Source organism: Polypterus senegalus, chromosome 16, assembly GCF_016835505.1.
Source record: "Polypterus senegalus isolate Bchr_013 chromosome 16, ASM1683550v1, whole genome shotgun sequence".
NCBI classification, from domain to species: domain Eukaryota; kingdom Metazoa; phylum Chordata; class Cladistia; order Polypteriformes; family Polypteridae; genus Polypterus; species Polypterus senegalus.
In genome coordinates, this window is record NC_053169.1 from 37,262,094 (window position 1) to 37,290,000 (window position 27,907).

Genomic DNA, 27,907 nt, shown 5'->3' on the forward strand with positions numbered 1-27,907 from the left:
TCATGTTAAAATAATAAATATTTTATTAAAATCTGCTCCTAATTTTTTTTACTAATTTTATTAAATGGCCAGTATTCTGAAGAACAGTAGAGTAAACAGCTAATTTAACATGTCTTAAAGTAGCTAAAAAAAGCAAATTAAAAGATCCAATTCAAGTCCAACAAACTAATAAAATTACTTCAGAAATATATGCTCAGGTAACTAAAAACGCATCATGTGATTCTGTTAAGAGTATAACTGAGTGATAATACCACTTTTAAACTCTCTTAACACTGGTAAATTTTACATGTGATTAATTCAAACAATTGCTGCACTAGTAGCAGACTGCTCACCTATCAAAAAGTGTATAAATATTTAACTTCACCTTATATTTTGTAATTCAATTAAACTAATTAAACTGCAGTGTTACGATTTCCCTCTATTGATCAATAATTATCACTTTACATACATATACAAGGAAAAGCTAGAGCTTTTTAGAATACTTTTGCATGTTTACCAGCACGTGCACACACAAAAAAATAGGGTAGCGAAACGGAGGAAAAAACCAAACAAAAAAAAAAAAAAAAAAACACGCACACACATAAAAGTGCCTGAAGGAAATAATTTTTTTTTTCTCTTACCACCTTTGCAAAACATTTAGAACAAAAGTTTTACAGGAAGATGAATCTGGTCTGTTGCAACTAAATATGGAAGAAAAAAATTGACAAAACAACACAAATGCCAAAGTTCAGTATTTAATGTGATATGAAAGATAGAACAAGACAAAGAAAATCAAAGCTAAACTACTACCCAAAGGCGGCTATAAACTACAGTATACGGATGCATGATGTTCTTAAAGTAAAGAAGCACTATACAGAAATTCTCTACTGTGTGCAAATTATTCTCATAGGAGTTGTATACAGCATACCATACCTAATTTTAACATTACTGTCAGTTTTAAAACCAAAGTCATATTTACGTAAGTTTTTAAAGAATAAAAATAACAGATTAGATGTCTTGCAAAGTTTCCATTTGTGCTTTGTCATTAATGCATTACGAACAGAAGACTAGCTAGTGTGCCTAACCAAAGTAACATGAAGAAAAATAATTGAAATACCTTCATAAAAGTGATAGTTTACTTTTGTGGTCCCTTTTTTAGACTCACCCAGCTTCTTAAATGTAATCCAATCCCTTGCTTTTAAAACATACTTGAATTAGAAAACTCACTAAACTTCTTAACTACAGGAGACCAATTATCAAGGTCAGTTACTCCACTTTTACAGAGGCACATTTAACGAAATCCCTACCTACAACAAAAACTGGAATTTCATCTTGCAAGTCACTGACAAGAATACACATACGTAAGCTATAAACATGCTTTAAAAAACACTCAACAATGACAATTGTCCACCACTTGTTTAATTAAATGATTATACAGTTAAAATAAAGAACTGTTCATACTAGAATGCAGAATACAGTAACACTGAAGATCCTTAATCCAAGTATAAATGAAGAAGTGGACTTGTACACATCAAGTAAACAATGGCAATATATTGAAAACATCGTACAAGGTGTGACCGAATTACATACCCATGAAATACATGAACTAGTACCAATAGTCTTGCAAAGTCCATGAAGAAAACATTACAGTAAATGAATGCATTACTAAATATAATATTTTAGACCAACCATAAGATGATCAAAATGTTTCTCACTTTATGCAGCAATCCCAAGTGTATTTTAATACTGTAGTTACTGCAATAAAAATATTTTCCAATAGAAACAGCCTCCTTTCTCATGACATAAATAAATAAAAAAAGGAATAATTCAAAAACTTTTCATATAAAATAGCAGTACAAACGTTTTTTTTTAATTATCACACTTTTTAAGATTATTTTTCCACAGAAATAACACCTTTCTGATCCCTGGGAAATGGTGAGCATGTTTTATCAGGTGCTTGTCATTCATCATGCCACGTATTTGCCGAAACCATCATCTGGCACATAACAATTTATCAAACACTGTCGGCAAATTACTGTAAGTCTTTATAAACACTTGGCATTTCTGATTGTGGCAATGTATTGTGTTTTAAAATATGTCTGCATAATGTATTCATTGAAACATGTTGACTTTCTACTCATAATCATTATAGCTTTATGTGACCCACAACCATCTTTTTCAACACAAAATGTTAACAATTGTAGATGATGCAGAAACATTGACTGCTTCAATAAGTATCTGGAAAATATTGGAACAACTTAGCTTTAAACTAAACGAACGAGCCTGATGGACTAATTGGTCTCCTCTTACTTGTCAAAATTATTACGTTCTAACATGGCACAAAATCTACCATACATAAATAACACTTACTTTTATAAAACTTATTAGATTCTCCGATTGTAAAGATTAACAACAAAACAAATACATTTTACATTTTTTCAATCATAAATAAAAAAAAAATCTGCCTCAAGAGTTCCAGAGTATTAGGTTCAAATCCCAACGCACTGTCTATGTTGAATTTTGCATTTTCTCCCAGTTTCTGGGTGGGTTTCTACACCACAGCCTTCCATTTACACCCAATTTTCAGGTTAGAAGTGACCAACAGCACTATATTGGTTTAGCATGAATACGTCTGGCTGTGTGTGTGAGTGTGCCCTGTTAAGAACTGAAGCACTATCCAGGGTTAGCTTCTGTCAATTACATAAATTAAACATAAAATATATTTCAGTTATATAGTTTTTTTATTACCTATTTTGATTTTTTATTTAAATAATTTCACAACAGGATATTAATAATTACATTAAGAGTGATACAAAATCATGTTTAAACAGAAACAGAAGAAAAAGGAGATCGTAGTATATTAAATCATTTGCACAGTTCAGCTAAACTATCCATCCTCCTGTTCTATGACACCAGTCTATTGCAGGACTCGTTTAAGATAAAGCACTGTCATTCATACAAAATCTATTTAAATTTGTTAATTAATGGGCAACCAGAGTAACCAATAAGAAAACCAACCAACCAACATAAACACAAGGATAATCTGCCAAAACAGACAGTGTATCTGCATGCAGCTGCTTAAAACTAAAATATGTTATTTTATTAAAACTGCATATTCCATATACAAATAATGCTTGTTATTCATATGCACTAAGAAATTTAAAATAATAAACTTGAAAAGCAAAGTTCAGTTTGATTTCTCCAACTAATAGTACAGAAAAGCAAATATAAAAGAAAACAAAAAATGAATATTGCAAAAAATGGTGCAGAGCACTATGAAGCCAAAAGATTTGACATAAAATGGTTACGTTTTCTTAGTAGACTGCTTGTAGATATGATGAAACAGAAATGGAGCAACATAAATATACAAAAATTATGTATAATTAGGTAAACTACAGCTTGGTCAAATCATACCCACTAGAACATTCTGTCCTTTATCTATATTCTATTGGGAGGAGAAGCTATGACAAGTAAAAAGTGGTGCTTACTTAATGCTTATTGTGCATGGAGGTATACTTTGGGGGGTGGGGAGATCATGCTAGGTAAGGTTTGTATTTTGGAAACAGATGCCTTAACTAAAAAAATCCCCTTTCCTCCAACCAAAGCAAGTATTACGCAGAAACTCCAACTCTGTTTAAACAGTGACTTTTTTATTGGCTTTACAGAAGTCATTGGCATGAAATAGCATGTTTAATAATTCTGTAGACTTATCACCCATATTAAATGCTTTAACTACAAAATAGGATCTTAAATTCAAATTTATTTAAATGAAAGTCTTAAGACATTTTCCATTATCTGGACTTTGCACTACGTAATACTGACCTTGATCAAACCAAATCCAAACAGTTATAAGTTGTGAAAATATGACTGGTTTCTAGATGACTTTTAATGATCTATTAGTTTGATGAACATTGGCTAGACCATACTGAATATGTGACTGAGGTAAGTGAAATTTGTACCACAGAACAAATTAACTATATAGAAATTGTTCAAGACAGAGACTTAACTTTGGATTGTTATTTTTTTTGTTTCACCAAAGTAGTATCAACATCCCTGGCCTACTCAATGTAAATTAAATCAATTCTTGGACATCCTACTCTAATACATTGTTTACCAACTCAGAACATGGTTAACAGTAGGAGGAAAAGCTGACTAATTATATGAAGGATAACAGGGACTACTAAAAATGTTTTGATGAAAGACTAAAAAAAATCCGATTCATGTCCTTTGTGTATATTTGGTTGTGTCTACTTTATTACAGTTTTTGTGAAGATGTGTTACCTTTGTGAAAAAAACTTGAACATCTTGTAAAGTATCCCGCCAGCCAACAACTTCCACATATGTATAAATTTTCTTATTTACTTAACACAACCTAGCTTTTAGTATTATTTAAATCATAACACAAAAAATATCTGAACTGATTAAAAGGTTTACAGAACAACTTAAAAAATTGTAGTAAGGTTGATTAACTAATAAATATTTCTGGTACACCAATTTCTACCCTGGCCACATGCAGATTTGGGAATCTGAGGTTGAAAATACTCATGCAATAGACCACCATACCAAATACTATACTATTTAAATTCATAAGTTCCCAGGGAGAAAGGAATTCTGTTATGTAAAATTAAAGCACAAAATACATACTTTGGAAACCAGTTCAGCCCAAGATGTTCAGTTTTAGAATAGAGAATCCTTTCTAACATTTCATATAGGGGAAACCATGGCAGCTCCAAATCTTCCCTTGAAAGAAGTTCTTTTTTTCTAAAATAAATAATAAAATTAACTTTAGGTCCATTAGTTCATGTGTTCATCCTAACTCAAAATGTTACTAAATAAACATAATTAGGAAAATACCCTAGAACAAAGACATTGACTTTTAGTGTTCTTCAGTTAAGATTTGATAAAGCCAGGTAAATCTCTTATTTGAAATCAGAGGGTAGGTGGTAGAAAAAATTACACTGAATGCACTAAAAAATACTGTATGCAGTCACCCCTTGGTTTCCACATAGTATTGTTTTCAGGAACCTCTGCAGATACCAAAATCTACGGATGCTTAAGTCCCCTATACAAAATGGCACATTACTTGCATATAAGCTAAGCACACCCTTCCATATAGTTTAAATGATCCCTACATTATTTGTAGTAGAATTAGTAGCACTAACAATTCAATGAATTTCAGCTATATTGTGGAAGCAACATGCCACTTTTCAAAAGATTTAAGATTTTTATTTTCATGTTGAGAGATAGCACTTTACACTGCTTCTTATGGCCCATTTATACTCAGGCACAAGCATCTGCAGGCACGGTCTATTGATAGTTCAAGTGTTCGGTGTTTGGATACTGCGTGTTTACACAATCCTGTGGCTTTTCCCACCCCTAAAGTCCTTAAAGTTTTGTTTTTGCCATTACATATCGATTCTGCATGTAATTACATTCCTGCCTACACAAAGTTTCAACTTTGAGATTTGTCCCCATGAATCTGTGTATTACTTTTAATGTTGGATTGTGTAAGTAAGGGTTGTGATATTTTATACTAATTATTCCTCCAATTAATGTATGTTTTCTTGCCTAGTGCCTGCTTAGATGACGCGCACTGGCTGCGCAGTTAACAAAATCCTGCATGAACACAGTTGCCAACGCAAAGATCCACGTGCCAGAACTGATGACAAAATTTACGTCACACTCACCCTAGTGGACCCTTGCAGCAATGAAGATTCATCAAGTATAAACAGGCCTTTAGTCTTTGAGCTCACACTGATTAAATCCCTGCATTCTGTATACACCACTCATCGCTACTACCAATTGGATGGTTTAGCGAGGTGCTCAGACTGGCACTGCTGTTATTGTTCATGGACAATCAAACTTGACTACAGATAATGTAAAAATTGTAACAATGTTAATGCACTTGAAACAATGGAAGGATCATTTCTGAGCCTCCAAAAGTGAGTGCAGACGGACAATGCATTTTCTCAACCCTATCACCTCCTGCTGGTCTTCCCAGCATCCTGCAGGATATGTCTACACATCACTGTATTCGTGTGGATTTAGCATAGTACTCAGTGCTCAGCAAGCTCAAGCTCTAGCTTTGCCTTTTAAAACTTTGTAGATATTTTTGTTCTAAAATATTTTCAATCCGTGGTTGGCTGAATCCATAGATCAGAAATGCACAGATAAGAGGTCTGACTGTATAATATAAGCATAAAAAATAAGAAAGAAGTCAATACATGACCATGCATGTTGGTTCAACAAGAACACATTTTTTAACTTGTAGTTAATAGAATTTAGGCAAAACCCTTTACAAAAACAGAAACTGCAAAGTTTATAGTTGCTAGGTCCTAAAAGAATTGTATAAAAGCAGTCAAAAAAGGTCAGACACAACATGAATGCTATCACCTTTGCATAAATACAATAAAACAACATGATTTAGCTAACCTTACTTTATTTATTCATTTTAACTTGAATTATTCTCATCCTCATATCCAAAAAGGCATGCAAGTTACAGTAGTTGCTGATCATTTGTGCCATATGTGTGCAAGTCTGGTCAACTCAGTGAGAGATAGTTCCAATGGACTGATACCCTATGCAATACTGTTTTCACTTTGCATCTAGTGATGCTAAGAAATGTTCTAGTCACCTAAATCCTAAATTGGATAGAGTAGGTTTCAGAATGTCATGTTTTATGTACCCAACTAGGACTAATAATTATAATAAAAAGTGATGTCTAATAGTACTTCTAACCCCTTTTTCATTCCAATGAAAAATAAGGCCATACTTACTTAAGTAAATTGACCAACAGACGTGCAAATCCTTGCATCATACTAATTTCCAGTTTGGGAATGGTCACTAATTCATATAGCAGCTTAATAAACAATATATGATCTTCTTTGCTAAATTTTCTTCCATTAAGCCGAATATACCTGAAAAATAAGCAGACAGGAGTCAGACTATCCAGCTCATATATTTTAAGCTTTGTACAATATTTGATATAACATAGCAACACATTCTCAAAGTTCAGGCAATTCAGGGCTTCAGGTAGTTAGACCTTTGAAATGTAAGTCATGAAAAAGTCTTGGACAGGGTGCTTATTCATTGCAGGGCCACTCAGTCTCCCACCCACATTTTCACTGACCATCTTACAGAGCCAGTGGCATCTAGTCTTGAAGCAAATTAAATTATAATTTATTAAACTGATTTAATTTTTCAAAGGGGGCACCCATGGATTGTTTACTTTCACATTAATATTTAAATTCCCACATTTAAGTCAGTTTAAGATGACCTCAGGAACATGACTTAAAAGGAGAATAGTCTGTCTCAATATCAACAAATGTTCCACAAACCCATGAATTCCAAGATCATGAAGCAAAGGAGAAGTTCATTTCCAACCCAAAGAGAATAAAAATTCAGGTAAGAAATGCATGATGTGCCAGATACTCTTCTCTACCTCATACTGAGAAAAAAAAACACCTTGGTCCACAAGCAACAAATTGGCCTAAGAACCAATTAAAGTCAGAAATGTACTGGAAGTACTCAGATCCTTAAAAAACAAGGTCAACATGTGAATCTTTAACTGTAAGATTGAATATAGTCCTGTACCAAGGAGTATTTAGGAGATATAAAAAAATGGGAAAAGGGCAGACTAAAAGGAAGGCTTTTATCTTGAATTATTGATTAAGACCATTACTTTTGCTACTTATATTTTCACTGTACTATAGAGGCCAGTATTATACAGCATCTTCTATTATTCCCATTTACACTTTTATTATTGTATTTGCTTTCTGCATAAGTAAGTAAAATAAAACTTTTATAATATAAATTTAATGTAGAATGTTATATTTTTTTCTGATTCTAGAGTGTTAGGTTTGGGGTGGTTGCTGGTTTTATTGTGTATGACAGGTAATCAAGTATGTTAAAGCACCATCACTAGAAGGTGCTAGGTCCAGAACTCTGGAACGGCGGGGGGAACCTTAAAGACCCTAAAGTCACCACTGGATACCAATTTCTCACATCTTAGCCTGGGAAAGAAAGACAGATAACATGTTTGTCCCATAAGACCTAACTCAAAACACTCCTCCAATAATGCAATTCAAGATTCCACTGCTATCTGTGAATACTTACATGAGAGAGGTTTCAGTTTTTAATTTTCGCCAAGATTGGAAAACCTTTCTGAAAACATGTTTTCATTTTGTCTTTATAGATTGTTGAGTGTAGAATGATGGGCGAACATTGAAAAGATATACATTTAAATTTAAATCTACAACACAATAAAGTGCACAGAAAGTGAAGAAGTCTGAATACATTTTACATCCACTCAATACTGGTAACTTTGTATGACTGGGTTAGAAACCAATGAAAGTTATATAGTTACTACTCTACAAGATTGTAAAAGGAATCAGTAAAACTAAAATTCACAATTATGCACTACTAATTCACTTGATGGGCATTAATCAACCAACTAGCAATCAGAACTAAAGGATTTCAACTGTTAACACAAGATTGGTAACCTGGTTTATTAAGTATCATATTATCAAATAATGACAGCTGAATTTGTGCTCTGGCTTTGATTGTTAAGACTAGGGCTGGGCTATAAATAAAGTTTTCACAGCTCTTTTTAGGTTTAATTACAATAATGGATATTCAATATACACTGTATATACGTTGTCTTGCTGATCTCTGACTTCCTCTAATAATCGTAACAGATATTAAATATACAACCATTTTACATTGTGAGTGGAGTATAGCAATTAAGAGTAATAACATATCACTTAATTAAATAAAAATCTTTGTGATTTTATAAAGCTGAATTTTAAGTGGGAGATGTTAATTGTGTACACCAAGATTGAAAGTGAAAGAAAAGTTTCTGCTAGTTGAAAAGGCTCCATTTGCCCCAAAATATCACCAGCCACTTCAGAATTTAGACAATAAGAAATCATCACGATGGGATGTAGAAGCCGTTTCTTTTTTACTCTCAGGAGAGGCAGCTGTCTGTAAAATGACAGGTAAAGCTTCCATTTCAGTAAACTAAATATCTTCCTTTACTGCAGTAGGAGTGTACAAAGATGTTATTTTTCTTACTATATTCACTGTCAAACTTTAGAATGCTTGCTTTCTTCTTTATATTACAGTATGCTTTAAGGGTCAAATCAGACCACCTCCCTTTTTTTTTTCTTTTAGAACAGACATGCTTTTCTTTTATAGAAATGTCCACTACAGATAAACACAGATAAAAAAGCCTAACAAATAGCCTTGTCAATAATGGGCTATAATTTATAACACATCAGGAAAGATGTACTTAAAATCCACAATAAAAGAACTGCAGTGTTTAGTTGCATCTTTGAGTCAACAATTGACAGTCTATCTGGAAGGGCTGCCAGAAGAAAGTTCTTAATGACAATAAAAACAAACAATGGAAGTTGAATTTTGTCTAACACAGTTACCAGTTTTGTTAGAACTATGTGCTGTTTTCAAATCAAACAACTGAAGCTGCAATGCCATCAAATTTGTGCTAAACAGAAACTGAGAAACACTAAACCTAAAACGCTGTTACTTAGAGCAGACCAAATACGGCCCACAAGTGTGTTATGATTTTTTAATTAAAATTGTCAATAAACTACCAAAATTTGTGGAAACCACAACTACACACTGCAATGTTCATTATTTAAATTACCTTATGGCAGTACTGTGTATACTCAATTAAAAATTCTCAGCTTTCTTTAAATTAAGCTTGGTATTACAAAATTTGCCTCAGTTGTAGAGGGATGGTTAGAAGCCTACCCTTTTCAAGTTTTTGTAGAATTTTATTTTTACCTTTTCGGTGGATAGTGGCTCTGTAATGTTTGCCCATATAATGGATGCATACTGTTGTTTCAAAGGAAAAGTGAATGTTTATGGGTAAAAAAAAAAGTTTAGATAGTTTTGAACATTACAGTGTATTTGGTAAACCATGGTGAATCTGTGTGTGAAGAGGAGACTTTGTGCTGCAGGTGTGACAGGGCAAGTGGAAGTAAGAAGTCATTTCTTAAAAGACAAAATGGGGCATTGAAATACAGTGAAGTACTGCAGACTAGACAAGGTCTCTTCTTCACAGCAGAAACTGAGACTTGCTTCATCGACCACTGTTAAGCTGTGCATGAAACTGTTGTGCTGTGAAATGCCTATAACACAAGCTGGTGATGTGGTATTGTGGTTCCGCAGCTCAGAATAAAAATGTCAGTTTTAATTAAATAATTGGACGCACTCACACTGGGAAGTGGAGCAGGTGCAAGTGATATACTAAATGCCATGGATCAGGTGGTGGGGACACAGGCCAGGATTGAAGGGTATCTGTGCCTGTTGGTTGATGTCCCTCAATGCTGCAAAGTCTAAGTAGGTTGGTTTTAAAAGGGAAGCACCGGGGACTGAATTTTAAAGGAGAATCCTGCGTTGTTTTAACTACATTTTTAATGGATTATTTATTTGACTGGTTTTAACCTCCACTTTAACTTTTTTTATTATTTATTGAACATTTTGGCACTGCACTCACTGAGCACTTTGTTTTTGTTGGATTGTTTTAATAAAAGCACTGAGCTCCTGCATACCTTCCCTGTGGTTTGTATTTTACTTTTGTTTGGCTCATCCCTTGGAAACATTATTGGCGGTGGTGGGTTCAAGAGACTCCTGGTGGGACCTGGTAGCATGGGGCCAACCCACACCACCACAGTTGACCCTTAGAAACATGTCTTTTGATTGGGTTGTGACTTTGAGTATGGTAGCCCTACACAATCCAAAGGGAATTGGAAACTAGAAGAAACACTGATAAGCAGAGATCTGGCAGATCCAAAGACACTTTGATTTGTTTTGCAATTTCTCTAAATAAAATTCCTATACTTCTAAGGGTAATAATGCTTTGTGTTGTATCATTTGTTAATTGCCGTTTTTTTTGCCATTGCCACTGGAATATTCTAAGTAGTACTTCAGAGGATGTGACGACAGTCTGCTCCAACTCTGCTTTAAGACAGACAGAGGGTTTTTAAGTAATCAACAGAAGTTGGGACAACTGTGCAAATTGTTTGCTTCAACTTGCAAGGCCTAATTTATTTTAACTGCTTTAGAACATCTGTAGGTTGTAACCCATTAGTTGTTCCCTGAGGAAGCCCCATTTGTAATATTCTGAGATTTCTTTTTTTAGTTTTTGATAACCTAAACTTGAAATTTAAACCTCTGCCAGTTTATAGCTTACCTTTTCACCATTTTAGGTCATTTATTGCACTAAAAATGATTAAACTTTGAAAAGAAACTGGAAAAACTAAGGTGTTCTAAAATGTTTGACTGGTAGTGTACATAAACACATAATAAAAAGAAAATAATATATATCAATAAGTATATATCTTTGGGAATATCATTCACAACTGTCACTTTTTCTGTTTTTTTTTTGTTTAAAAACTTCCTCCTTGATTGTATGCAATGTTATTTTCTTCAAATAAAATAAATAGTTACTCTAGAGTTACTCTACCTATACTATGCTATTATGAATATTTGGGGGTTTTAAAATAATTCCAGTTTAACATGTTTTTTGCACAATATGCATACACACTATTTTTGAATCAACAAGTTTAACCTGTCACATCATTTGCTTGCTATTGTTTGATTATATAAAATGAAAAACTTAAATACAACTAGGAAAATTTACATTACAAGGAAATGGACTATGACTAGCATAATTGCAAATGTTCTTAAAAGTGAATATGTACTTAATAGGTCTGTTAAATTAGCCAAAAAATAAGCTTTGAATATTCAAATTAAAATTAAGCAAATATATTTGAACTTAAGTTAACAATCTTGGACATTTCATGTACGTTTGTATGCAATTCTTTATACTTTACTAGCCATCCCCTGCAGCTTCGCCCGCGTAGTGGTGAAACAGGACAGTGAGGTGGGCCCCTGCACAACTCTGTACTCCTGAAGTCACTCTTCCCCCTCCTCTCAGCCCGCAGCCTCTGTCTCGGATTAGCGCAAATGTATCGCTAGTGCCTGCAAACTATGATTCTTAGCACAATGAGAGAAGTTGCAAAATCAACCGCAATGTTCAAGCAAAATGTAGAAAAAAAAAGATCTAAATCCGTTAAGTAGTTCTCTCGTTTGCTAACTAAGTGGAGTTAAGGTTACGCCCTGAGGTAGACGCGTAAGTGAGGAAGGCCCGCCCCCCTCCCCGCCCACAAAGTCCGCTTTCTGTAATGCATCTAATTTTGCTTGCTTTTCAGTGTGCACAAAACCATGCTTTTATCAAGGCTTCCGTCTTCTAGTCTTTTGAAATGAAATTTTCCTCCGATCAGTCGTAGGAACACGCTTTATTCCAACTCTAACATTTTTGTAGCTCTGATGTGTGCATCAATGTAATTGATATACCAGGAAATCATGCACTGACAAAAGTTCCCCTTTGCTTGGAATTGAAAGTGTCATTAAATGCGTCATTTTTTTTAACGCGTTATAGAGTACATGCATCGAAGCTTCTCAGCTGTGCTTGTGCTAAGGAAAGAAAAAATTTTAAAAATAACGTAACATGATTCTGCGTTAACCGCATATTTTTTCATACGTCTTAAATCAAGGGGATGCGAGGGTAAAATGAATTGGAAAGCGCGCGTACATACTCAGTGCATCCCCTCTCGGGAATCGAACCTCGGACGTCGGCTACAATTGTGCCACGGCGTGTGGCCTGTCTATTTGAGAGTATGTAGACCATATATACCCGTGTATCACAGCGGAGAAATAGTGTGTTAAAGAAGTTATGAAAAAGAAAAGGGAACATTTTAAAAATAACGTAACATGATTGTCAATATTCAGTAATTGTTTTGTAAGTGTTGCTGTCATCAAGGATTTGATTATCATTATTTCTTTCAATCAGGTTCGTATTTGTAGGATGTGTTGTGTTCAAGTTACATTCCGTGTTTGTCAATCGTTGTAAAGATAACAGGTTTCATTCATCGATTCGTTTCTTACTGCATCAATAAACAGCTCGTCTTCTTCTTTATCTGAGACCTGACACACTGCATGCACGGGGTTTTTTTTTTTACACTGTCTTCCTTTAGCAGGACATTGACTTTTTCCACCGTTTGCATTGTTTCCGCAGTAGCTGCACTTATGAATATGCGTGTATGTATCAGACACTTCATATTTTTTTGCTGCCTTCTCAATTGTGTAATTCAGTTTTTGTTCAGCACTCTTTGGAATTGTTGCTTTTTGTCTGTGCACTGCGTCAGTTCACGTGAGCCACTCGGTGTACATGCATCAAAGTTTCCCAGCTGTGCTGGTGCCATGTCGTGCTATGTCCACGGCTGTATTTAATGTTAGCTAAGACCCGGCACTTAAAACTTTCTCTCGCAGTTTCGCTGAGTTTGTGCCAAACACCACCCTGACCATCTCATCTTCCTCTGCATAAGCACAGTCCTTCACCCATGAATATTTAGCGGCAGTGTTTCTATTGGATTGCCGCTGACGGACGGCAGGCACTAAATTACAAACGCCAGCGGCAGCCTGTTTATGAACTTAATTTAAACTTTAGGTTTACACCGTGCTTTGTTTCCGAAGTAGCAGCACTCATGAATATGGTTGTATATGTCACTCGCTCACTTCTTATTGTTTCAATGCCTTCTCGATTATATGATGCATGTTTTCTTCAGAGCTTTTTGGAGCTCTTCCTGGTTTTCAACGGACTGCGTGATTACGTGGGAGGCATGATGATGTCATACATATATATACATACATATATATACATATATATAGATAGATATATACATATATATAGACAGATATAGATATATATAGATAGATATATAGATATATAGATATATATAGATATAGATATATATAGATATATATATATATATATATATAGATATATATATATATAGATATATATATATATAGATATATATATAGATATATATATATATATATATATATATATATATATATATATATATATATATATATATATATATAGATATATATATATATATATATAGATATATATATATATATATATAGATATATATATATATATATATATAGATATATAGATATATATATATATATATATATATATATATAGATATATATATATATATATATATATATATATATATATATATATATATATATATATATATATATATATATATATATATATATATATATATATAGAGAGAGAGAGAGAGAGAGAGAGAGAGAGATTATTATGGTAATGGCAGTTACAGCAACAACAAACACCAACAGTAAAAATAAAAAAAAAATCTAAAAAAAAATCTAACAGTATTTGGGCAACCATCGTTTAAATATAAGAGCCATCAAAATCCCAAGCATCTACACTAGCCTTAGTACTGGAAGTTCTTGGGACAGCAAGCCACAAATACAGCCACCAAAAGGCAGCTGAAATCCTTACAAGCCACATGCACTGGCACCATGCTTTACTACGTAATTATTTATAGTTTTACTTATTCATCTGCAAATCATGAAGCACTTATGACACTTGCAACACTCGGCTGGAATCCTGCAGTGCAAATGTATTGCGACATGTCTCGGTGCCAAACAAGTACAGGCAGAGTGGTTTAAGATCAAAAGGAATACATGTTAGTTTATAAGACAAGGACAGGGTGAGAATAGCAAGCAAAGTAACAGAGAAAGCAGGAGGCAGGCAGGTCAAAGGTGGACTTGTTCTATTATTTTGGAGATGTCCAATGGCCAGTGGTAGGGTGCTGTTTATATCACAGCATTCAGAATGAAATCCAGTCGGCACCTGTGGACTCACATGGTAAAGAAAGATTGTCACAGTATCAAGACAGGCTCTGCTATTTTTATCCATTAGGGATGCAGTAATACTTTAATAAAGGTGGCCTGAATATATCTAATTACACCTCATTGTATTAAGCTTTATCTGTCAATCAATCCAGCAGCCACATAAGACACACAATAATGTGTGTGTTTGCTGATGAGCCTCGCAAATGTTAGTGTTTTAAAGAACTATAACAAATATCAAATCAGAATTATGATGGTTGTATTCCCATTTGCTTTATTTATTTAATGACAAGGTTTCAGCATTAAACAACAATCAGGTTTAAGAGTGAATGGGACAGGATCAGATGCAAAAACGATACTTTCAGGGCACAGGAAAAACACTTAGAAAAACTAGTTTCAGCACACTTTGATCTACAAGTGCAGAGTAGTGGGACAAGAAAAGAAGAAAAAAATGATTGTGATGAAGGGGTCTAGATGTAAATTGTACTTGGGAAGATAAGCAAACTATTTACGATTACAAACAGGCTAATTGTGGAAGTGAAGCATAAAAACAGGTCAGTAAAATGCTGTAGCTTTGCATAGTGTGTCCTAAGTAACATGATGCCAAAATTAGCATAAGTAAAACAAACAACCATTCTTTGGCAATTGAATGTTACCTTTAGCCTTTGAAGAATAACTTTATAAATAAATCTGAATAATATTTGAATAGTGATGTTTGATTTGACAACTCAACAATGGAATTCTGGTACATGTCAACAAAAAGGACATACAGTAACTACCATAATGGAAAATCCAGGGGAAAAAAAATCAGAACCTCTCTAGTTATAACTGAAAGACTGATAAGACTGTACAAAGTTATATTGGAGGATGACATATGGTTAAAGCATTTACATTTAAAATAGAGATAACCTGTTAATTTTATCCAAATAACCTAATACACAACATTCCAAAACTGGGCACAACAGTCTAAAGTCTAGATAAATAACCAAGGTAAAAGTACCTTCAATTAGCCAGTTAGACGTTAATAAGAAAAAATATTATGGATCTGCATTACTCCCTCCAAAATATCCCAAAATCGGAATGCAAAACCTAATTGTGCAAAGAAATTAACTAATGTATATTTAAACGAATAAACAAATTACAGTCATTGCAACAAAAATGTAAGCAAACAAGATTCTACTTACAGTCCACGACTAAAAAAAGAAAAGTCCATTACTCATAGCAAAGCCCATTATGCAAAACCCACCAGCTAAAAGAACACTACTCTTACAAACCTTCCAAACAAATTCTTTAGAGTGGATAAATCCAGCAGCTTGAATTTGGAGACACACCCAAATTACATGTCTCCATCCACTTGAACCATCTATCTTAACAATCTGAACACTTAAAAAAAATGGCAATTAATTGAGAAGAGACATGTTTGACAACACTGGAAAATGGTTAATTTAGCATTGGACTTAATCCCTTCTGGGAAAATCTGAACATCAGCTGTTAAACAGGGAAGAACATTAAGAGACCCCAAAGCCACATAGCCCTTAATCGTCTTCTCCTGCTGGAGTAGTGAAACAGCCAGATAACCTTCTCTAGTTTTCCTTTAATGGAGGCATGAGTGACTTCAAAATAAAATCTAACTCGTCATCCCTGTATGATCGTAGGCATTTCTAATATCCATAAAAAAAACACTTGAGACGTGCATTTCACATCTGGCAACACTTCTCTCTTAAGATGTCTAGCATTGCTCTGTTTCTGTAATCATCTGCACAGTTAGAAAACAGGAATTAACTGAAAGAAGACATGTGATTCAACATTAGGAAATGGTTCATGTATTGCTGGGTTTCATCCCTTGTCTGTAAACGTGAACATTAACTGTTAAACAGGCCAGATTGTGAAAAGAACCTCAGACACATAGCCCTAAATCGTCTTCTCCTGCTGGAGTAGTTAAACAGCCAGATACCTTTCTTTTGGTTCTCTTTAATGAAGGCATGACTGGCTTCGAAATGAAATCAAATTTGCCATCCCAACGTGATCACTGGTGGTTTTAATATAAAAAAAAAAAACCACTTCATACGCACGTTTCACGTTTTCCTTTAATAGACAGACAAGTGGCTTCAAAATAAAATCAAACCTGTTATCCCTGTATGATCGTAGGTACTTCTAATACTTGAGAAATGCATTTTACATTTGGCAACACCTGTCTCTTAAGATGTCTAGCATTTCTCCGTTTCTGTGATCCTCTGCACTGTAAGAAAACAGGAATTAATTGAGAGAAGACAAGTGATTCAACACTAACAACACGTGTTGAAAAAGGGTTGTTCCTGTCAGAATACCACTACTGAATCAGTGCACTGGATTTGGCTTTTACAGGAGGCTGCTATACAACTTGAACTATTTGTGTTAATATGGCAGGTAGGAATGCTATAACAATGTTTTTTTTAGGGCTGCTACTGATCACCAATTTCATGTTGCTGGATTGGCCAATTTAGATACTGATTATGATTTTCTAATTGTCAATATAACTTTGAAAACATTTATACTAAGCTTTCCTACATAACTAGTCGCAAAGAAGTCTTGTGATAGATAGATATGCTATATCAAAGTGTTAACTTTGGTATTTTTGATAATCAAACTACAGACTACAGATTTTTCCTGTTTATTTTTTTATTAAATTATATTCTATAGGCTAATTGTTCAGTAACAATAAAAATACTAAAATAAAGACCCCTTAAAATATGCATTTTCACTAAGAAAATATGTAGAGAAAACATTTACTCATTAATACATATTGCATTAAATATAACAAGATGCTTATCATAACTATAAGAGGTTATATTATTTAATTTGTTCTGTAATATATAAATCTGAAACAAAGCCTAATTAAAAAAATGTAATTTTCACCATTTGCCTACCAAAAAAAATACATATATTCTCACAAATTAATTCAATGAACTGATTAAATGTAAATGTACATGCAATTATAGGTTTTAATCATTAATTACACTGCAGCTTTTTTGCTTTTAAAATATAAATTTACTACATTTATATTAATATAGAATTATTTGATATATATACTTAATATATATTTACTATATTTAGGCAGGTTTTTTTTCCCCTAGTGTACCATTTTAATTTTGCAGTACTTGTTTTTTACCAAAACTTGCACTGTATGGCACAAATACAAAACTTTTAAAAAAGTCACAAATTTGGCGAAATTTGGCAGAGTGGTGGCTCTGAGGCTAAGGATCTGCACTGGTATCCCGAAGGTTGCCGGTTCAAATCCCAGTTATTGTGAAAAGAGATCCCACTCTGATGGGCTCTTGAGCAAGGCCCTTAACCTGCAATTGCTTCAGGGGCGCTGTACAATGGCTGACCCTGTGCTCTGACCCCAAGGGGTATGCGAAAACTAACAAATTCCTAATATAAGAAATTGTATAAGGCGAAATAAAGAACAAAAAAAATTATCAGTGTTCACAAGATACTTATCAAGAAGATACAAGGCTAACATACTTAACAAGTTTATAAGTAACACAGACACGCTAAAAATCCTATTGTTTACTAAGCTGCAAATTCAAATTCTTCATCTCTTATTTTTCTTATTGAAAATGCAAGCTGTTGTAATAATCACAAGTTTGCTCTCTGTCCAAACTTAGCCAAACAATGTTAATTTTTAATTAAAAGGGCAAAATAAAAAGGTCTGAATTCAATAAAGTAGTTTTTTTGCTATTTGGTAAACTGCACAGGACAACTCCTCTGATTCCTTTTTCTCAGTTTATTACCACACTTTCTTTAAAGTAAAGGTTAATATTCCAATCTTCTCTGTCTCTTTCTGGTAAAGTCTGCCTTACTGCTCTCTGTTTATAGCAACATTACAACAAAAAAGGAGTGTGCTAGTTCAACACTCAAGTAAAAAAAAAAAAAAGAGCACTACAACTAAACTACCTTAAAGCTGAGAAGCACAGATGCTGAAAAAAGTCATTTTTTGCGATTGGCCAAAAAAAAATGAGAAAAGTGAGAAATGTCTGATTTTGATTGGTGGCTAAACCATCAGAGCATAACTAACAGCAAGATTTAGCTGGAATGAAAACACAAGGTGTGGATTCCCTTCACTAAGCAGAAGGTTAATAAGCGTAACCATTACATACAATAAAAGAAAAGAAAGAACTCATGACCTATTGGGCACCATTACATTGAGTGTGTGTGTGTGTGTGTGTGTGTGTGTGTGTGTGTTCAACAATAGATTAGTGCTCCATTGAGGATTAGCATTTGCTTTGCAGTTGATTATGTAGGATTAGGTTTACCACCCTCACCTTGTAATGGAACAAATTGTTTAAGAAAATGAATATCTACTACCTGGAAATGTATGAAAAATTTTAGCAACAACTGGTAAAGTAAATAAAGCAGCAAAAACTAGTAACCTGTTGTTGGTAAACCCATTTTGTACTAAAACATCAGTTGATGATGATTAGTTTTTAATCCTTTCCTAAAGTGATTATTTATAGAGCTCATCAGCTCAATGTAAGACAAAAAGTAATACAATACTGTGGTATATGGACTGGACTGCAAATTGGTGTAATTTGGAGTCTACTGCCTGAACGCTGTTCTGTGGCACTGGTTTTTCAGTATTGTTCCTAGCAGAATGTAGAGACTGCAGTGTTTATTTTCAAATAAGTCAAAGGCATCACGACCTTTTTTGATACTTTAAATTTAGATCTTTGACACTTACTAATTTAAAAACAAAATAGCACCATCGGGCTTAATCACATGAAAAACAAAAGTTCTTTATTTATTTACAACCAGCATTTTTTCCCTTAAAATTTTATCTAATTCAGCATCCGCAATACTTCTGAGGAAAACTCCAGAATCAATCCATATAATGATTACAATGTTCATGATGCAATTTCTCTAATTTTGACATAAATATACAAATGTAGTTCTCTACTGAGGCGATTCTACAGGGAGAAGTTTACTTTCATACCATTTCCTTCTAGGTATAACAGTCAATTTCAAGATATTCAATTAAGGTTTAAGGTTTCTTTATTTAGTCATGTTTACACAAGAATACATGAAATTTGCCTTCTCAGTTGCATCTAATAACATACAGAATAAAATAAAACAGACAAATAGAAACAAGAAAGGTTAAGGTAAGGCAGTTAGATAATACATATTTTACACCAAAAAAAAGTTACAGGATATATATCAAAATCTTAATCATTATGTCCGATATTTCTTATTGAAAAGTTGTATGGCACTAGGAAGAAAGGAGTTTCTGGAGCAATTTGTGTGGGTTTTCAAAGTGACTATCCTTCCTGATTTACTGAAGTTTGGTTCTACATGTAATGGATGTCTGTCATCAATTGAGATGATTTCCAGTTTCTTTAACATTGCCCTCTGACACACACTAGTCAAATCATCTACACCAGCCCCAATAACTTTAGCTGCATACTTCGTAATCTGCTGGAGCTTTTTTGAGTTTTGGTTTGTCATACTATTAAACCAGGCAATGAAACTGAAAGTGATCACAGACTGGGTCATACTGTGATAAAAGGGCAACATGAGGTCCTTGTCTACTTTAAATAGTTTGAGTTGATGAAGGAGAAATAAGCGCTGGTTGCATTTAGAGAATTATTTTTTTGTATTTGTATTCCAGTTAAGATTGTTGTCTAGGTTAGTTCCTAAGTATTTATATTCAGTCAATATTTCTACCTCCTCTCCCAGAGCTACAATGGGTGAACATACAGATTTCTGTCTCTTAAACTCAAATATCATTTCTTTGGTCTTTTTTACATTCAGAATGAGAGAGTTTTTATTGCACCAGTTTACCATACAGTCCACTTGATTTAGATAGTGGCTTTCATCCTCCCCAGATATGCGTCCTATGAGCATGGTGTCATCGGCATACTTGATAATGGAGCAGTGGTCATTGTTCTGTCTCAGGTCACTTGTATACAGAGTAAACCGTAATGGTGACAAGTGTAGAAGAAAAGTGTTCTCCTCGGCACCTTGTGCCCTGTGTATTTGGTAACTAAGTTTCATAACAATGCTCTGCCAGTAAAAAAGAAAGCTTGATTTATCGAACTGACAAAAATATGTTACCTAATGCCTAACTTACTCAAAGTACATGGCTCAGGAAAGAAGAAAGATCATAAGATTGCCAGGCATATGTGCAAGGCGCCTGTATGTTTTAAGGGGAACTTAGATAATGTCTAGTTCAGATATTACATCATTTACAGAATCATAAGATAGAGGGGTATTTAAAGCTCCCCCTAGCCGTTGTTCAGGGTTCAGAGGAACAGCCTGCTGCGAATGACTGTGCTCTCTGGATCTCTACTTTCTGTGGCTCCTGATGTAGAATAAACAATAACTTGTGAAAAACATTACCTGCTGTCGAGCCTGCAAATTTCTTTAGCCCACACAAGACACACCCCTGCGGACTTGAATGACTATTGAAAAAGTGCCTTGCACTATAATTGTCTGTAAACGATTTAAAAAAAAGCTCCAAATCCATAGTGTAATAAATGGGTTTACATTCATACAGTTCAATTTCATCAGTATATGAGGCTGTATGGTATTAAACTCTGAAGAAAAATCCAAAAATAGTGCCCTGACATATGAACCAGGCTGATCAAGAAAGGTGCAGATTTGATTGAAGATAACAAGCAGAACTTCTTCCACACTTCTGTTTGCACAATAAGCAATTTGATTGTTGTCTTGAAAAGACTTTGTCTCTGTCATTAAAATGTTTTTCACCAAATGTTCAAAGCATTTCATTGGAATAGATGTAAGTGCCACTGGTCTGTAGTCATTTAAACAGCTTGGCCTAGAAACCTTAGATACAGGGGTAATGATTGATTGTTTCCACAGATTAGGTACAATACCACAGGTCAGAGACCAGTTAAAAAGAAAATGAAAAACTGGAGAGAGCTGCTTAAAGCAAGACTTTAAGAGCCAACCTGATATGCCGTCTGGTCCCACTGCACTGTTTGTTTTGACCTGCTGTAAGCCTTTCTCCACTTCAGTTAAACTGAACCCCATCACAGCAGAATTCCTGGTGTTTTTATAAAGCATCTCCTTTATTTCTGTATTTTGGGTGCTGAAATCACTTGCTTCAAATCAAAAAAGTTATTCAGTTCATCTGCTAAAAACTTGTGGTCTTTGTCAGCTGGAAAATTCACATTCTTTTTACAGCCTAGTCCTGTAATTATTTTTAGTCTCTTCCAGACCTGCTTTGGATTGTTATCATTAAACCAACTCTTGATTTTTCCCCATACATCTTTTTATTTTGTTTAATTAACCTGTTAATCCTTTGCTGTAAAATTCGCTTATCTTCTATCTTATTTTCTTGATGTGCATGTTGCTTTTCCAATAGTAATGCTTTAACCTCTTTAGTGATCCATGGCTTACTGTTTGGGTACACCTTGACAGTTTTTTCCTTAATGATCATAAACTCACAGAATCTACAGTATATATAATTCACTAAGGGCATGAAAGACAGAAAGCCCCGCCCACCAACTCTAAGACCATGGGATACGCATGACAGAGCCCCGCCCGCCAACTCTAACTCTCCTGCCACGTGCACCCTCGCTCTCGAGGCATGCGTACTGCCTGCTCATGTGCCCGCACGGAACACCTCACCAAACACAGCCTTAGTCGCTTTCGTCTCTGCTACATTCCATATGAACCTCAGAGCCACGTTGACTTTTCATTGTTCTTTTTGATACCGGCTGCTTTCTACATTATATATACAGTGGTGTGAAAAACCATTTGCCCCCTTCCTGATTTCTTATTCTTTTGCATGTTTGTCACACAAAATGTTTCTGATCATCAAACACATTTAACCATTAGTCAAATATAACACAAGTAAACATAAAATGCAGTTTTTAAATGATGGTTTTATTATTTAGGGAGAAAAAAATCCAAACCTACATGGCCCTGTGTGAAAAAGTAATTGCCCCCCTGTTAAAAAATAACCTTGTGGTGTATCACACCAGAGTTCAATTTCCGTAGCCACCCCAGGCCTGATTACTGCCACACCTGTTTCAATCAAGAAATCACTTAAATAGGAGCTGCCTGACACAGAGAAGTAGACCAAAAGCACCTCAAAAGCTAGACATCATGCCAAGACCCAAAGAAATTCAGGAACAAATGAGAACAGAAGTAATTGAGATCTATCAGTCTGGTAAAGGTTATAAAGCCATTTCTAAAGCTTTGGGACTCCAGCGAACCACAGTGAGAGCCATTATCCACAAATGGCAAAAACATGGAACAGTGGTAAACCTTCCCAGGAGTGGCCAGCCGACCAAAATTACCCCAAGAGTGCAGAGACGACTCATCCGAGAGGTCACAAAAGACCCCAGGACAACGTCTAAAGAACTGCAGGCCTCACTTGCCTCAATTAAGGTCAGTGTTCACGACTCCACCATAAGAAAGAGACTGGGCAAAAACGGCCTGCATGGCAGATTTCCAAGACGCAAAACCACTGTTAAGCAAAAAGAACATAAGGGCTCGTCTCAATTTTGCTAAGAAACATCTCAATGATTGCCAAAACTTTTGGGAAAATACCTTGTGGACTGATGAGACAAAAGTTGAACTTTTTGGAAGGCAAATGTCCCGTTACATCTGGCGTAAAAGGAACACAGCATTTCAGAAGAAGAACATCATACCAACAGTAAAATATGGTGGTGGTAGTGTGATGGTCTGGGGTTGTTTTGCTGCTTCAGGACCTGGAAGGCTTGCTGTGATAGATGGAACCATGAATTCTACTGTCTACCAAAAAATCCTGAAGGAGAATGTCCGGCCATCTGTTTGTCAACTCAAGCTGAAGCGATCTTGGGTGCTGCAACAGGACAATGACCCAAAACACACCAGCAAATCCACCTCTGAATGGCTGAAGAAAAACAAAATGAAGACTTTGGAGTGGCCTAGTCAAAGTCCTGACCTGAATCCAATTGAGATGCTATGGCATGACCTTAAAAAGGCGGTTCATGCTAGAAAACCCTCAAATAAAGCTGAATTACAACAATTCTGCAAAGATGAGTGGGCCAAAATTCCTCCAGAGCGCTGTAAAAGACTCATTGCAAGTTATCGCAAACGCTTGATTGCAGTTATTGCTGCTAAGGGTGGCCCAACCAGTTATTAGGTTCAGGAGGCAATTACTTTTTCACACAGGGCCATGTAGGTTTGGATTTTTTTCTCCCTAAATAATAAAAACCATCATTTAAAAACTGCATTTTGTGTTTACTTGTGTTATATTTGACTAATGGAGATACTTTGGATTTAAAAGGTCGGATGTGGACCATTATGTTCAAATGTGTGAATACTGTTTCTATACTACTGGATAATACTGCAAGCGAAGTTGTACTTGTTTTATTTTTTTCAGTACTATGTAACATACCTGGGTACTGTGCAATAGTGTGACGACATGTTGACTTTATTCTCGACATTTCTACTTTATTCTCGTCGTTTGTGGAGATTAAATTTGACATGTTGACTTTATTCATGTAATTTGTTATTAAAGTAGAACGTCGGAAACTAAACTTCATCTTAAAATGAATATTTAATTTACTAGACTTTCTCAAACCCCGTTATAAATTATGTAGCATATTAAATGCTTTGTGTTAAGTGTTCCCGGAGCCATGTTACTCAGTATGTGCTTCTTAAACTGACTTCCTCTGGCACTAAGAGGAGACGCAGGCAGCACACAGAATACATTCATTTCATGATATTCCTGCTCCCTGAACATTTAGAATGCTAAGATAAATATTTGACATAATGTTCATGATGAAATGCATTAAAGCATGTATTAATCATGTGGGAGCACGGTGGGGTGGAGGTTGCACTGCTGCCTCGCAGCAATGGGGTCCCGGGTGTTCCATGCTTTGAATTTGCATGTTTTTCTGGTGGGTTTACTCGGCGTGCTTCGGTTTCCTTTCAAAGTCATGTAAGATGTGGGGTTTTGTTATGCTATATTAACCCTGCTAGTGCATGTATTGCTAGTGCATGTATGGCCCTGCGGAGCCATTCAGGATTTGCTCCTGCCTCGTACACAATGCTTGCTGGGATGGGCGCAACCCTGAATGGATGGCATAATTAAACATGTATAACGAAGATTTTTTTTTAAAGTTCTGAACACTCCGTGGGCTAAGGGGCTAGTTTCAATTTCACAAAGATGTTTATCATGTGGTGATTGGTTAGATGGAGAAAGAAAAAGGAAGGATGGGAGCTGAAGGTTTGGTACGTCAGACAGACAGCACACATGCAATAAAGAAAGCCCACTCAGAAGAACATCCATTGAATTCTGTGTTTGTGTCTCCGACCACCAGATCACAAACCCAACATTTACACAATATTTAAGTTAAACCTGTGTGATACCCATTCATACATCCAGTTTTTTGGAGCCTCGTCACACCTGCCATAAAGTTCTCTACACTGAACATACACCTGGGGAACCCTTACTGCGAGGGAGCAGCACTACCGCCACTCTACTGTGCATGTTTAATACCTGCTTTAATGCATTTCATCATGAAAATGATATCAAGTATATATCTTAGCATTCTAAATTTTCAGAAAGCAGGAATATCATGAAGTGAATTCATTCTGTGCGGGGATTGCTGCCGGTGCCTCCTCTTAGTGCGGAGGAAGTCAATTTAAGAAGCGTAGTGATTAACAACTGGGTCGGGGAAACCCTTAACACAAAGCCTTTAATGTGCTACATTAAATTATGACGGGGTTTGAGAAAATCTAGTAAATTAAACATTGATTTTAGGATAAAGTTTAATTTACGACATTCTACTTTAATTATAAAATAAACTATGAGAATAAAGTGGAAATGTCGACTTTAATCTCGACATAAGCATCAAAATTAAAGTGGAAATGTCGAGAATAAAGTCAAAATGTCGACTTTGTTCTCGACGTATAGTTTGTTTTTTTCTTCCCTGTGTCCGTATTTTTTTTCTTCACCATTTGCCTAATACGATTCCATAGGGCTATACCACAAATAGCATTAAAAATGCAAGTTTCAATTTTATCATTTATGTATATAGCTTAGCTTGAAGCAAGGTCCATATTAATGCAATTTTCCTAAATGATGGTTCAGTTGGTAAAGATGTCATCACCAAGTTGCACTTGTTTTATTTTATTTTTATTTGGTGAATACTGTGTAATGCACCTAGTCTTGAAGTAATAGTATTATTACTGGAAGTTGCACTATTACTTATTTTATTGTTATTATTTATTAGTTTAAATATTATGCAGATTAATGATGGTAAAGTTGTTTAAAAAGTCACTTTAACATGTCAGTGGACAGAGATTAACATTAACAGAAAGTGTAGTTGGTTGACAAAAAGTATTTACTATTTATTCCTTTTCTAAGACATGTTCAGTGCAATATAACTTTTGACAAGCACCTCTGGATATTTTACGTCTAAGTCTAAATGCCTCTTTGGATGGTTTAAAATATGTTGTCAAAATTATAGTTTAAGTTGTTTGCAAAATTGTTCAATAAAAAGGTTCTATATTTTGACTGCACCTGTCATGCAATGTGATTCCATCTCTTCATTAGTGCCAACCCCTTGAAAACTATCACTTTATGGGGCCATGCAAACCTGTATTAATACTTGTGTGCACATTAAAAAAATGTTTGTACAGTGCTCATGACAGTGGAATAGGTTATTCCTAGCCAGTCTACTGCAGTAACTGCAATGAAAAATGTGGTTAACATCCACTCATGCATGGGAAAAAAATACCGTTGAATACCGTGAAACCAGGATCATTTAGAAAAATACTGTCATATAGAATTTTGGTCATACCACCCAGCTCTAACACACACCATACTTAGTCATTACTACTCATTTATTTGTTGGTGGTAACATATGATGTGATCCCTCAAGTTCTGTTATATGCCCAAGGTACTTCACTTTCACCTTGCAGGGCTTGTATACTATTTAATTTATGTCAACCTCTTTCTTCCTCAAATGTCTGTAAAATCTGAAATGCATCCATCACTCTTGCCATTTGTCAAGAAGGAGCTGACTGGATAAAACTTTCTTCAATTCCATCCTAGTTTATCACTGACAGAGAGTTTGCAGTTATGTTAGCCATGAGTTCACTTAATCATGTGTTCACAAACTCACGATACACTGTCTTTTACAAAACTGTGTGTGATTACGCATGTATACAGAGATTATTTATATTATTTAGAAATTTAAACATGTGTAATAGATTTTTGAAATTCGCTGGTCAGTTATGAATCGTAAACGAAAAGAGTTTAGATTCTTACATGAATCAGTTATTTCCCACAAGCCTAAGGTGCAGACAGTTTTCCAATTTTGTACTTAGATTTCAAAGGGTAAGTCAGTGGTTAATTACCAGTGCATCCATTTTCAAACTAATGCCTGTTTGAATTTTTTTTAAAAAGAGGCATTTTCTTGTCTATTGATTTAATAAGCTTGATATAATTTATTGTGACATTATTACTAGGACAGAAAAGTGCATCTAGCATTTTTTCTTTATTTTTATTGAGTATTTCTTCTGTAGAAATGGAAATACCTTCTGTTTATAAGTGTTTCATCCTGGGACTTTGTTTCTTCTTACAATAAATCTATACGATCAGCACTAATTCAGCATCTTACATTTCATAGCATTTGACCATACACAAAAGTATAATAAAAGTAAAGAATGTGGCGTAAAAATAAAATGATTACATGTAAAATTACAATTTCTTTCTGTACTTTTTCAGTGGTAGAATGAAACATTTATACATTATTAGTAACACCTATTTGGCAAATACATTTAACCAAGATTATTTAAAAGATCAGTAAATGATATTTCTACACACTAAAACTATTACAAAGTCAGTCATACTCAAATTATCAAACTAAATCAAATTTATACATACATGTTTTTATATATTGTGAGGTTTCTGGAGTCTTTTGGGAACTCCCAATGGGACAACACAGTGAAGTGGTTCCCGAACCACGATTGCCGAGTCTGTAGAAGATTGTTTGTCCGCTGCCAGGGCAACAGCAGGCTCACAGCGCTGCCCAGAAGCAAATCTGAGCCAATCACGGTCACGCTATAAGCACTTGTCGTCGATGGGTGATGCAAGTAACATTATAAATGCAGGGAACAGTATTACTTGGCCACTAACCTGGCCACAAACCTGCCTGAC

General features: G+C 34.8%; 1 protein-coding gene across 2 annotated transcripts in view; it reads right to left on the minus strand.

Annotated features, from left to right (window-relative positions):
* psme4a (proteasome activator subunit 4a) overlaps positions 1-27,907 on the minus strand; it is a 173,720-nt gene that overhangs the window by 128,389 nt on the left and 17,424 nt on the right. The window contains exons 2-4 of one of the 2 annotated variants that reach the window (XM_039739139.1): positions 6,756-6,896; positions 4,624-4,740; positions 621-680 (exon numbers count right to left, since the gene is read on the minus strand). In XM_039739139.1, the coding sequence (XP_039595073.1) occupies positions 621-680; positions 4,624-4,740; positions 6,756-6,896 (318 nt within the window). The remainder of the gene's footprint in view (positions 1-620; positions 681-4,623; positions 4,741-6,755; positions 6,897-27,907) is intronic. The other variant, XM_039739140.1, reaches the window with a different exon arrangement.